Genomic DNA, 13991 nt, shown 5'->3' with positions numbered 1-13991 from the left:
TTCACGAACACCTGTTTTCAGTAAAAGCAGTTCACCTGACAGGGGTGAGGAACTTGGCGGCGAACCTTCTCTCAAGCAGAGACATTTGAGACACCTCGGGTTATCTGACAGGGTCATTGTCACCCTTCAGAATGCCAGGGCAGCGTCTACACGCTCCCAGTACAGCTACAAAAGTGGTGTCTTCTAGACATGGTGTCAGTTGTGTGCACTGGACCCCATGACTTTCCACATGGCAGATATACTGCAATTTCGCAGGATCTGTTTGATGAAGGGAAATCTCCCTACACACTTAAGGTCTACCTGGCAACTATTTCGGCTTGTCATATTTAAATTTACTCTCCCCAGGAGCATACTTCCTGGTGGGTCAGTTTTTTGATGGGTACTAGGAAGTTAAGACCCCCAAGAAAGGACCTTGTCCCTCGCTGGCAGCTCAATGTAGTGCTGGACACACTTATAACACCGCCATTCAAGCCCCTTCATTCAGCAGAGCTAAAATTCCTGTCCTTAGAGGCAGCTTTACAGCTTGCTATTACTTCTGCCAAGCAGGTAGTTGAAATGCAAGCATTCTCAACAGCAAAAGCCTGTTTGTTACTCTCTGCACTAATCCTGTTTGTCTCCCTAAAAGCATTTCTGCTTTCCATATCAACCAGTCAGTGGAGTTGGAGGCCTTTCATCCACCTCCTTTCCAGTCTGACAGGGAGGGAAAGCTCCATATGCTCTGTCCAGTTAGGGCATTGGCGTATTATATTGACCGCACCCAGAGTTGGCGGCAATCCGAGCAATTATTTATTTGCTTCGGGTCAAAGTTTTTCTGACAAGCCCTGTCTAAACAGCGGCTGTCGAGGTGGACTGCAGACATGGTCAGGATTGGACACAATCTAGCCAACCTGCCCAACCAGAAAAGGTCACTGGTCATTCCACAAGAGGCCTTGCAACCTCCTGGGTGTTATTCCAGGGCGCATCTGCCGCAAACATTTGCAATGCTGCTGTATGGGCCACACCTCATACTTTTATCAGGTTCTACCGACTGAATGTCGCAGATCAGCAGAACCCTGGTTTTGGGAGTGTTAAGAGAAGCCACTCATTCTGCTCTTTTACACATTTATATTATGTTCCACTTTAAGTCCTGGGGTAGTTAGACGCACACCTCGTTGGACTTCTGGTGTTAAATGCTACTTAGTGTAACCTTGCAGCATATACACTGCATGAGGGTTCTCCCTCACTGTCCTGTGGACCCTTATCAGTCTTCGGCCAGAATGCTAAAGGCAATCTATCTTACTTTTTAGCACCTGCTGGTGCTGCAAGTCCTTCACTTGCGACGGCTTGGATATTGTATCTCATTAGGTAACGGTTCCATGAAATAGAAATGTAACCATTAACCTTCAAGGTCACTGCGTTCATTCCAACGCAGCAGGCCTGAAGAGGAAAATGGCACTGAGCCTTATGCGTTCCTCGTATTTAACTCCTGGGGGCGGAGACGACATCTGACGCACACGGGTCTCTTAAAGGATCAGCTTTGATATAAGTGCTCAGGTAATTCGGGCTATAAGAGATATTTTATTTATTTATTTATTGCATTTATGTAGCGCTTTTTATACAAAAGTATCGCAAACCACTGTACAGTACATAGCAGGAAAAAAGAACAAACCACTATACATTTGTATAGCATGTCACACATACAACTGCCACAATCACACCATTTAAATAACATTTAAATAATAGTATACACATAATACAAAAGTAGCAATTTTAAAACCCACTAAGATAAGAAAGACATTTTATAAAAATGTGTTTTTAGTCTTGACTTGAAAACTGTAACGGTCCCTGCTCCCCTGACAAACGAAGGCAGAGCATCCCATAATTTAGGAGCTCTACAAAAACCCTCTACAAATGATATCCGTTTAGGTAATGGTTACATTTCTATTTCAGGGAACCAGGGTTATGATAATAACCTAACAATTTCATACATGCTGGCGTTCTGCAGTATTGCCCATGTGACAGCTTTGGTACACTCACCCATTAGGTAATGGTTACATTTTGTACTTGAAAGGGAACACCCAAGTTACACATAACCATACCAAAAATTATAGCAATTATGTGCAATTATAGCAATTATGTGACAAGTGTTTTCAACATACCTTTAAAAATAGACATGCTTTTGTGGTCCTTGGTCTATGCCCTCCCTGTACCTGCCTCTAAGACTCAACCATAATAGGAATCCATCTATTATAGCAAAAGAAAATACATCAAGCCCTTCACTGAACTGTACATTTTCTTTAAATCAGACCTCATATTTTCTCTTACCCTTTCTGCAGATGCAGGCTGCTGTCCCATTGATCTGTGTCGAGCATGTTGAATTGTTTATGCATGGATTGTATTGCATGTCACATGGATCGTATTGTTTTTTACATAAGTCACCAGTGAAGAATGGAGGGCAGATGCACTCAAATTTCCCTGGGACAGCTGATTCAATGCACTTGGCGCCGTTCAGGCAGGGGTTAGGTTCACACTCATTCACATCCTGGGTGCAGTCAGCTCCTCTCCAACCAAGAGCACATATGCATCTGATAAGGAAAAATACAAAACAGCATTATTTTAAACATGTATTACTTTAATGCAACATAGTATAACACTGTGATAGAAACAGAATGATTCTTGGTGGTAAAGAACAGAGAACCCTGGACTGGTTGGCCTGACAATTCATTCCCAGGGTTAAAACGAAGTCAGTCATCTAGAAAGGGGTCGGAACTCTGGTACACTAACTTGACCCAGAAGGGAAATGATGTGGCATCCGCGGATTGGAGGAGCGGTTGCAACCGTTTACCAAGGGGTTATGAGTGACAGTACTAATAGGGGACGGTGCAACGTGATCTCTTCTTTCATTTATGGTTAAAGAACGACCTGGAAGGACCAGTGTTTATATATCGTACCGTGAGTGTTTGTTTGTTTTGTGTCTAATCCTTGCTTGTTGTTATTAGTTGATGGCTAACACGTTCTGGAGCCGACACCAGAGGCCAGCACCAACCCAGACATCACTGCACTTGTATCATGATATATATTGTATTTGCACCACGAGCACTACAGCACGCACCCAGAACTGGTGACCGTGTTTGTATATTTTGTGTGTAAATTGACTGTGCTTATTTGGGACTGCAAACCCTTTATTTATAACAGTGCAATACACATTGCTGTGTATTGCCTGGGATTATTGTTTAAGGTCACCAGACCTGGATTACAAATTAAATCACTTTCTGATTGGATCATCACTGTCTGTCTCTTCCTTGCGCACGGCATCACTCCTACACCTGTACCCTGTGAACCACTTTGCCACAATCACTTAAAGAAATAATCTTCAGGATGTACATGAAATAGTTTTTGTCCCTAATTATGGTCATTGTGGATTAACTTTGGTGGAGGCATCATGTGATGCATTCTTCTTTGCGTAACATTACCATCGGGAATGCTAATGATTTCCATTACATGAGAGTAGATGTTAAAACTTCATGCTGTTTTGAACTTGGCTTTCACCAAGATAAGCACCAAGACGTAGCTTCACAGTAAACTAATATGATCCATATGTGTCTCCATCCATTTGCGCTTCCTTCCATACGATGATGTAGATATCCTTCTGTCTGGTGTTGATGGCTGAAGTGTAATGCTGGCTCCAGGGATCAGCTTATTGCCTCCCTAGCGCATCAGCACACAAAACGGCTGCGATGCTGGCTCCGGGGATCAACCATAATGCGGTCTCCCCAGCGCATCAGCATGACAACCATCTGGATTGAGCTAAGTAGGGTACATCTCTGGGGTCTTTAAGTGGGCACCTTCCATCCTCGGTGTTTCGTCGACTAGCCCACGACACCTCAAGAGGGCTCGACGGTGATGCTGGCGTCCCAGCATCACCCCCCTCCGTCCCCCACTCAACTGAGCCCAGCTTACTTACCCGTACATCAGCATTTCTTTCTTTCTATTGTGCTTGAGATCCCCAGCCAGAATCTTTCCATCTCAACCACAGCCAGTTGCTGCTCCTCTCTGCTGCTTCAGATAAGTTCTTCACTATGCGACGCAACTCTTGGCCACTGAATCCGACGTCTCTGAGAAACCGGGTTGTAGAGTGTGCCACAAATCCTCGACAACCCATTTCCACTGTGTAAACCCGGACTCTCCATCCTCACTGTTCCTCTTCAGTGGCTAGTTGAGCATACCGCAGTTTCTTCCTCTCATACGCCTCATCCACAGCATCCTCCCATGGCACTGTTAACTCTATCAGGTGAACAAGGCGTGCTGATCCAGACCACAAGACAATATCTGGTCGAAGGTTAGTGGTGGCAATCTCAGGTGGAAAAATAAGCCGTTGACCAAAATCTGCCAGCATTTTCCAGTCTCTAGCAGCTTCCAGTTGTCCTGGGCGAGGCTTGGTTTTAAAACCTTTTCTTGGTGCTTGCTCTCCTGGGCGGAGGAATGTTGTCTTTTGTGTGTAATGTTTTGATGGAACAGGTGGCAACTTATTGGTCATGTTACGCTTGTCTTCCAATGCTAAGGCCAAACATCGCAGCACCTGGTCATGGCGCCAAGTAAACCGTCCTTGGCTAAGAGCCACCTTACATCCTGTCAAAATGTGCCTTAATGTTGCAGGTGATGAACACAAAGGACATGAGGGATCCTCTCCTACCTAGAGGTTTAGGTTCTGTGGTGATGGGAGAACATCATATGTTGACCTGATAAGGAAACTGATCCTGCTCTGTTCCATTGACCATAGGTCTTGCCAGCCAATCTTGCGTTGTTCCACACTCTCCCATCTCATCCATTCTCCCTGCTTGGCCTGGGAAATGGCCTTTATACACCTCATCCTCTCCTCCTGCTTTTGCACCTCGTTGACTACCAGCTTCCTCCGTTGAGCTGGAGATGCCTTGTGCCATGTATGAGGAGCTGAAATGAGACCAAGACCCCCTCTTCCATGCTGAACTTGCCCCATGATATCACCAATTCAAAGCGCAGCCTTTGCATCCTCCACAGCTTTCTTTGCCGCCCACTTTCTTCCAGTTTTCAACACAGGTGCTACCTCCCTTACGCATTTGTCACGTGACTCTACTAATGTCATTTCCAGTCGGACCTTGGCGCACTTAAACTCCTCGGTTAGAGAGGAGACAGGTAGCTGCAGTATTCCTTTACCATAAAGTCCCACTCTGCTGAGGCAGTGTGGAACTCCCAACCATTTCCTGATGTGTGAACTGATTAAAGCTTCCAGCTTCTCTACTGTTGTCAAAGAAACCTCGTACACAGTCAGTGGCCACAGCTATAGAGTCCAGGTCATTCTTTTCTCTGACATATAATAATGATGATGATCTTGGCGTTGGTCCCACAGGCAGCATCACATTGGCCTTTCCACTGCTGTGGGTTGGGGAGGAAAATTGTCTGGGGATTGTTCATTTTATGTGGCTTCAACAACCCCTACTGGACAAATGCCCCTCGAGTCTAGACGATGGCTTCTCAGACTGGGTGCTCATCTCCAGTGTTCACTAGCTTGGTAACATGCATTGCTTCCAGGTTTCGCAGATGCAAAGAGAACATTCGCTAGACAGCAGGAACAGAGGTCGCCTGTTGGTCCTCAGTCACCTTGATCATTTAGTGGGTTACAGCAGTGAGGCGAGACTGGAATTGAGCATTACAAAAATCGTATGAGAAACACAGGGTAAAATGTATAGAAATTGATAAAACACACACACACTCATAGCCACCACCCACTTTATTTTTTACAATATATGGTAGATATTATATAATAATTATTTTCAAAAGGTTAGCAGTTTAATTAATTGTTCATGTAACCTTTATACAAGCCTGTGTTTTGAAAGCTATGAGAATCCTTAGTGAATTTCTAAGACCGTAGGGAGTATTTTTTTAATTTAGTATAATGTACACTAATCACACAATTCCATCCCACATATTGAAAAAGTAATGAACTAACTAAATATACACTGCATTTATTGTAGCAACACACAAAAGCATGCTATTTTTCATAAATTTAAAATATTAGGAAATCACCGGTTAAGGATAATGTCTATCATGTCACAGGATTTTTGTCCTCAGTTTGGATCTAAGGTAGAAGAACTAGTTTCAATAAATAATTGTTCCCCTATGAGGTTAGGAAAACTAATAATAATAATAATAATAATAATAATAATAATAATAATAATAATAATAATAATAATAAATTAATACATATTTAAGAAAGAAAAAAAATACTTCATAGTTCAAACTTGTCAGACTACTTTAAATCCTGTGAACCTCTCAAACACCACAACACACTTTTTTTTCTTCTTGAAATCAGATGTTAAATGTTAGAGGGATTTGCCAGGTAGAGCTAAACTGTGAAAGATTAACAAGCTGTTATAGTTTCAAACTGTTTCACCTTGTTGGTTCAACTGGCAATAAATACTGGATACATATATCTAGGGCACATGAGGTTAACACTCTGATCTGGGATTTTAATTTATAAGAGATCTTTACTAGGTGGCTCCTAGAAATTATACCACGAGGTGGCAGTGAAGACATAGCTGTACTGATGTGTTAACAGCATAGGAAAGACACCATCCCCCACTCTTAACCCAAAGCTTCTCCCACAGGAAGGTGGCACAGCGATACCAGCTTTTCTCCAGTGAACTGCAGTTCCGCAATGCACTGCCTGCTGTGAGCTTTCAATTTATTAATTTGTTTTACTTACCATCTGCAATTCATTACGGCTGCTGATTTCAAATGAACCTAGAATAGTTTAACCGTAACAGAGGTTGCTTGTTCCCCACTTGTACGCTGTAAAGTTAAAATCAGAGGATGCAGGGAATCAAAATGACTGGTGTGCTGTGCAGCCATCACAGATTTCCACTTGCTTAGAACTAGAACTTACGTGTAGTCATTGAGGAGATCTGTGCATGTTGCATTGTTCTTGCAGGGATTTGAGTCACATTCATTGGATTCCTGCTCACAAAACTCTCCCTCCCACCCAGGCAGGCAGATACAGTGATAGCTCTGTGGCAAAAAAACAGCATCTCTGAATCAATCCAATTGAACAACAGTGTGTTTTTCTTTACATTCAGGGATTGCTTCCTGAGCAATACAATAGTTTGCCAAAAAATGCTTGAAGAACAACAAACATACAGTTCTATACCGTTTTCCACAACCCAGCACTAGCCTTGATTTGTAAGTCAGTCATATGATATGATCTTTCAGATTTATTTTCTTAACTGGGAATAAGCTTTTGACAAACTAAAGTTAAGGGGAAAGAGGTTAGATAGATTTCCTCACTGTAGTGGTTTATTAAAACATTGTTCTAAATGTTTAAACTTGGTAAGTGGTTACCCAACTGCTCGTAATACTAGATGCGAAGTTAAAGGTATTTCTTACTACCTGTTTTAATAGTCATCTCTGTGAAATGTTCATTAAACCATGCAGGAAAAATACATGTGTCCAATGAATTTGATTTTAGTTCATTTAATTGTCAAACCAAAAACAGACTTCCTCATGCCATTCCAATTGTGACAATGTGAGCTTTCAACTCAGCTAGCTCCACCTACTCTATATAGTGAACAGAGAATAGGTAGGGCTCTTAGGATTCTAAGACATATTCAGAGTGAACTAATAAACAAACAAAAGTAAAGACTTATTTTGAGAAAAGTGACAATAATGCAAGAATGGAGAAACTTAGAACCACTCAAAAATAGCAAACACCACAACATAATGCCTTTTTAAGTGCATACTTACATAATACAGTATATCTATTTTTAGTGTCCTATTTAGGTGACAGTATAATTGCATTTTGTATGTCTTTAATAATGTGTTTAATGGGTTTTAATCACAACAGATATGTAATATCTCACACAGCCACAAACTCTGCTCATGGTTACGCAACAGCATAGTTTTACGTTATTGGCCAAAACAAACACGTTTAAAAGGTATACAATACTGTGCACAGAATAAACAGATGCTAAAAAAGAGAACTCAGCATGTTGTAATGGCTTGGCATCCAAGCCCACTGAATTGAATTGAGAGAAAAGGGCTGGACATAAACCGCTGACCCTCATGGCCAACGATGAACATCTTTAGCATTCAACTAAAGAGCAAGCTGTCTAGTAAAGTGTATTATGCTGATGTCAGTATTATTACCTCTCAGTCACTAGTAAGAGATCTATTACAGATCTATTACAGAGATCTATTTCTGTGCAGCAGCTGTGATGGAAAGTTGACATCGTTGTGTCACGCAACTCATTAGGAATAATTTTCAATAAAAATAGACCTTCAAATAAAGTGAACTTAATACTGGTATCACTCACAAGAAATCTAGAGCTGCATACACATGTTGTGAGTTACTAGACACTGGACATTTGAGGGTTTTACCTGTAATAGAAGTTTACAAAATCTCCAGATTTAACCTCAACAGCCAGCAATTTTAGTAAATGTGTTTATATCCTCTGTTGTCAAGTGCAGCATTAAGTTTGTTTTGATTATATGGGTGGAAAAGTGTAAAATGAGACAATCAATTGTTCTGCTTGAAATGGAAGATGTTGTATTGAACAGTTAGTAAAATATTGAGACATTGTGTCTTAGGTATTGTGTGTCAGAATGTGGCACAGTACTGAGTCATTTGACCACTAATTTGAATATTGATTAAGCAATGATCAGACTCATGAGGCAACTTATTGTGACCATTCACACCAAACTTGAAATTGAAAGCAATCTGTTTAATGCATACACTGCTTAGTAAATGTGATTGCACTCATTAGTACATCAAGCCAAATTTGATAGTTACTGCATATAATTCTTCATTCGGTCATTCGGTCATGAACTGTGAGGATAAACAATAAGAAACTAAGAGGTCCATTTTATATATCAGTATTTTATAGCGCCATGGAAACATTTAAGGATTGGGTACATTTTACTGCATATGTATAGCATTACACAAATAAAAAATATCATGATGACAGTTCAAGATTAGCATTAATTTATTTGTAAATCTGATGTATTTGACTTATAATTATAGTAGAACATTTTCATTGATAACAATATTAGTGTGTGCTCCCATTGGCTAGCTAGGTTGCAGTGTTTTCGGCACAGTGCGAGATTGACAGTTGGAAGTTTGTCTGTTTGTTGGGAAGTTTGTCTGGTTGATTGGAAATTTGGGGCAAATCCTCTTCCTGTGGCCCTGCTGGCAGTGGAAAGGCTGACAGCAGGGTGACCCACTCTGGCAGCGGAAATGCTACCCGTGGCAACGTTGGCAGCGGCAAAGCTGACAGCGGCAATGCTGTCAGCGGACGTGCGGACAGCACCAAGGTTATGCTCCTCCAGTAAAGGCAGGTGTGGCAGTAAACATTTCGGCAGCAGAAAGGAGGACAGTGGTGTGGCCCACTCTGCCAGAGGCCACAGCAAATCCCCGGGGGTCAGCAGCCAACGACCCCTAGGCGACGGTGAACAGGCCTCCCCAGGTGACGGCCAACAAGCCTCCCCAGGCAACGGCAAGCAAACCTCCCCGGGCGATGGCGAACAGGCCTCCCCGGGCGATGGCGAACAGGCCTCCCCAGGCTATGGTGAGCAGGCTTTCCCAGGCGATGGTGAGCAGGCCTCCCCAGGTCAGTCCTAGGCTATGCATGCTCGGCAGCCCTAGGCGGTGCATGCTCGGCAGCCCTAGGCGGTGCAGGCTCGGCAGCCCTAGGCGGTGCAGGCTTGGCAGCCCTAGGAGATGCAGGCTCAGGCAGGAGTTGATCCTTGGCAGGTAGCTTCAGCTCCTCAAGCGGTGAAGGTGGGAGCAACAGGTAGTCTCCCGCTGGCGTAGTTGGAAGCTGCAGGTAGTCTCCCTGTCACTGTGGAGGTGGGAGCAGCAGGTAGTCTCCCTCTAGCAGTGGAGGCGGGAGCAGCAGGTAGTCTCCCTCTAGTGGTGGAGGTAGGAGCAGCAGGTAGTCTCCTATCTCTGGAGACTAGTGTGGCTCTCCCTCGGTCAGTGGAGACTGGTGCAGCTCTCCCTTGGTCACTGGAGACTTGGGCTTCCCTTTCTTGGGCTCTGGACGCTCGGCCTACCCCCTTTTGGGCTGTGGACGCTCCGTCTTCCCCCTCTTGGGCTGTGGATGTTAGGGCTCCTTAGCTCGCCTCTTGAGGTGGAACCAGTTGACCGAGGTGTCCACCTCTTCCCAGAGGACCAACTCCCAGAAAAGGGGGCCCAAACTCCCTGCACTTTTCACACTGCGGTGCTCCCTCGTCCTCCTGCCTCAGCTGATTACAGAACCAGGTCTCATAGGTCATATATTTTTCAGAGACCCAGTTTAAAAAAAAAAAAAAAAATTGCAAACGCAATACTTCTCCTGACCTGAGTCTTGGAGGTGCTGTTATTCCGGTTCTGACACTATATGTGAACAGGCTGGCTGGTGGTTACGTCAGGCCAGGAAATGCAGGACACAGAGTGGTTACTGAATTGCGCTGTTGCGTCGGTTTATTATAAATAAAAGATTTAAACACAAAACAAAGCACAGAACACACACAATGGCACGCTGGCCAAAATAAACAGACAGACAAACAAACTGGGGACGAACCAAAACAAGTATTGCATGTCCTGCCGCATGAGTAGCAATTGTTATATTTATTATTTTTCTCCTCTCTCACATTCTTTCTCCCTGGTTCCTGGCAACAGGCCATAGTGAAGAACCACACGAATCACGCGGAGACGGCTGAAAACGAGAGCCAGCTCAGGGGGATCTGGGCAACCCCAAGAAAGTACTGATGGAATAGGAGAACGTTAAATTATTCTTGTGCCTCGCAGATTAGAGGAGGTAGCGAAACCCTGATTAATAGCAGCACTTTTTTTTGTAGTTTTGTTTGTAGTGTTTTGTTTTTTTGTTTTTGCTTTCTCCTTTTGATTATGGATTATAATTTTGTCACACTCAGTACCTCAGGAAGATACTATTGGTGGTAGCAATGCCGAGGGCACGCAGACAGACCACGTCTGCTCATAAATAAATCTTGTGCGTCTGGGCGGCGTCTCAGAGACACAGACTCCTGTGTTTTCAGTAACTAACCCACACACCCTCTCACAATGTAGAATTGAAATCAGAAGCACGTTGAGTGCTGGTTAAGAAACAATTGGCCTTGGACTTTTGAACAACCAGTCTTCACTTTTAGTTGTTTTCCTTTTTCTGCCTCAGTCACTTTTGTTTGCATAGCTACCAGTTTGTCTGTATCTGTTGATTGTGGTCTGCACTCCTTTATGCAAAACATTGACTTTTCTTGCAATTTCTCTTACGGAATACCCTTCCTTGTAAAGGGTAAGTATGGCTACACGATCATCATATCTGATCTCCTTCCTTGGAGCCATGGTAACTCACGTACACGTACACTCCTCCTCTACACTCTTTATGGTTCGCCATTTTAAAAACCCAGACTTTCACATAGCTGTCCCAGATTTTCACATGGCTCTCTTGTCTCAATTAGTTCAGGTTTTGAAAGCTGTCTGCAGCCTTCTGACTGAATACTTTAATGGGAAAAAACCAAGGGGAATATGCCAGTAAAACGTATCCACTGTTATATCTCCTTCTGATATGGATGTATAGTTTTCCTGGCTGGTTTTAGTGTATCTTGACTTTACTATCTACAATAATATAAAACAAAAAATGTTGCTGAACTCCAAGTTAAGGACCATCATTAAAGAGCATATTAAAGTAACACAGGTTACAGTGACATCAAAATTCAATTTTGCAGGTCAAAAGTCATTGTAAACATAATCATTGGGATCTCACAGCTACAGGCTCTTAGACTCATAATTAAGGTGACATGACAAGAACAGAATGTGTGAGATATCACAATACAATCTCAGAGGCAGCAGTTTCTTAGCATTTTCCTGTAGCCTTGTTTATGGATATGAGTTGATGAAAGTTGTTTCCACATTCCTGGTTGAAATGTAGCTAGGGTCATATAGATCTTTAATATTATGCTTTTGAAGAATGCATGTGTCATGCATTCTTTCAGGTCTGCCTGTGTGTATATTCAAAAAGACCATATGATATTTAGAATATCTAGCCATTATTACTAGGGACCTACCTAAATCGCGATTTCGCGGATTTCGCAGAAATTGTGAAATTGAGGGGTCACCGCGAAATTCACCTCTTAGGGGCCAATGCATACAAACAAGTACGGAGAGGAAAAAAAAAGAAAACTTGTTTAAATGAATTACTGCACAACGCAAGTGATGCAAACTGCATATCTTCCTTCTGTAGATAGCCCATTTTTATTCCTTTGCTGTCCAGTGTGCATTGAACTTAAGCAAAAAACAAACAAACAAAAAATGTCCACAAGTAACATTTACAAAATAAATTCTCCAAAGCAGTTCTTTCTTGTTTACTATTCAAATGACAAAGTTTTAATCAGCCTATCAGTGCGTCTTTACTGCTTTTATGTGATCTGTACTGTGCAGTAGGGGGTGGAGACAAAGTTGGTGCTGCATTGTTTTGATTTAGGTTGCTAATATTTTGTTTTCAGCATTGGAGGTAAAATAGTAGAAATGGACGACAAAGAAAGCAAAGTGTATTTCGGCTGATGATCGTTTCAAGATATTTCCCAAATAAACTACATGCAGACTGAGGTAATTGTTTTCCATATCTTAATGTGTATTTGGAGAAAATACGATCGATCGGCTATTTAGCTTCAGAATCACACATTAAACAAAAAGGCTACTACAGAGGCTGCTGAACAGAACGTAAAATAAACAGCTTTCAGAAACCAAACTGGAAAGTTGGCGCAGACAAGAAGTATTCCTGTCTGCAAGTTAAATCAGTACTAAAACGAGCCAGCACAGCCACCTCGCTTCAACCTGCTGCTTACAGTTGGAATTTTAGACCCGAATAGCCACGTCTTCTTTGTTTTGACTCGGTACTAATAAAATAAATTATTGGCTGGGACAAATAACATGACAACGAAAGTGCTGCATACATTGACTTTATTAAAGTATGCCACATGCCCTTGTGTAACCGAGTTTTTGGGCTGTTTCTAATCAATTTCCACATCTGTATAACTTGGCAAAGCTTTGCCTTAACTTCCAACCAATTCAGTGGATGCAGAAGTGCAGTCTCAATGTATGGGCAAGTCAACTGCAGGGGGATGCTGTATACTCGCCTTTAACAAATGCCAGCACTCTGTTTCAGTAAGGAAGAAAGTACCACTATTTTTAGGCTTTATAGTGTTCTGAAATACTGTCTACTTAGGTTTATTTAATGTTTAAACATGTCCGCGAAATGTCCGCAAAATCCTAATTTTATTCCGCAACATACCCGTGAAAAATACGTAAATTTACCGCGATTTAAGTAGACCCCTAATTATTACTAATGCAAATTGTAAGGAAAGATTTTTCTTTTTACAATCGATAAAGTTATTAAAGTGTTGGTAAAGTGGCTGACACCACATTTAAATGTATAGCCCATTTATCAAGCAGTACAAATCTTAAATAAAGAGGAAATCCCAAACTACGTCTGTAAATTTCAAATCTAACTGAGGCCACCAGTCATTTGCATTTCAATACGCACAATTATTGTGTTCTCTGGGTAAACACACACAGTAATTTGTTCTTTTAAAAAAAGTAAAAGAGTAAAATGAACAACAAGCAACAATCCCTGAGGGCAGTTATAACTACTGTAAGTGTATTTGTTATGTATAAGTAAACCAGTCAGTTATATGCATTTGGAGCATTCTGGCAGTTATGTTCTATCAGTATGCTGCTATTCTCAGTGCTTTCATGGAGTAGGGGAATTGAGGAAAAATGAATTATTTATATCAACTAAAACATGCTATTCCATAATCTCCAGAGACACAACCTCATGCGTAATCATCTCCATTTCTTCTTTCGCATACCTCCAATTGACTGAACACAGCAAAGGCAGTGTTTATAAACCTATTTTTAAAATAGTCATACTTACTTCTGCCTTATCTTGTTCCAATCAGGTGTTTAATTAAGTAAATGATAGGCC

The 13991-nt window shown here is 42.0% G+C and overlaps 1 protein-coding gene across 1 annotated transcript in view; it reads right to left on the bottom strand.

Moving 5' to 3' along the window:
• eys (eyes shut homolog) overlaps nucleotides 1-13991 on the bottom strand; it is a 458209-nt gene that overhangs the window by 261213 nt on the left and 183005 nt on the right. The window contains exons 27-28 of the mRNA XM_034921306.2: nucleotides 6902-7023; nucleotides 2305-2564 (exon numbers count right to left, since the gene is read on the bottom strand). Coding sequence (XP_034777197.2) covers nucleotides 2305-2564; nucleotides 6902-7023 — 382 coding nt within the window. The remainder of the gene's footprint in view (nucleotides 1-2304; nucleotides 2565-6901; nucleotides 7024-13991) is intronic.

The sequence above is a fragment of the Acipenser ruthenus genome, chromosome 5 (genome assembly GCF_902713425.1).
Source record: "Acipenser ruthenus chromosome 5, fAciRut3.2 maternal haplotype, whole genome shotgun sequence".
NCBI lineage: Eukaryota > Metazoa > Chordata > Actinopteri > Acipenseriformes > Acipenseridae > Acipenser > Acipenser ruthenus.
Note: the sequence above shows the minus strand (reverse complement) of the source record. Positions and strands in the feature narration are given on the sequence as shown.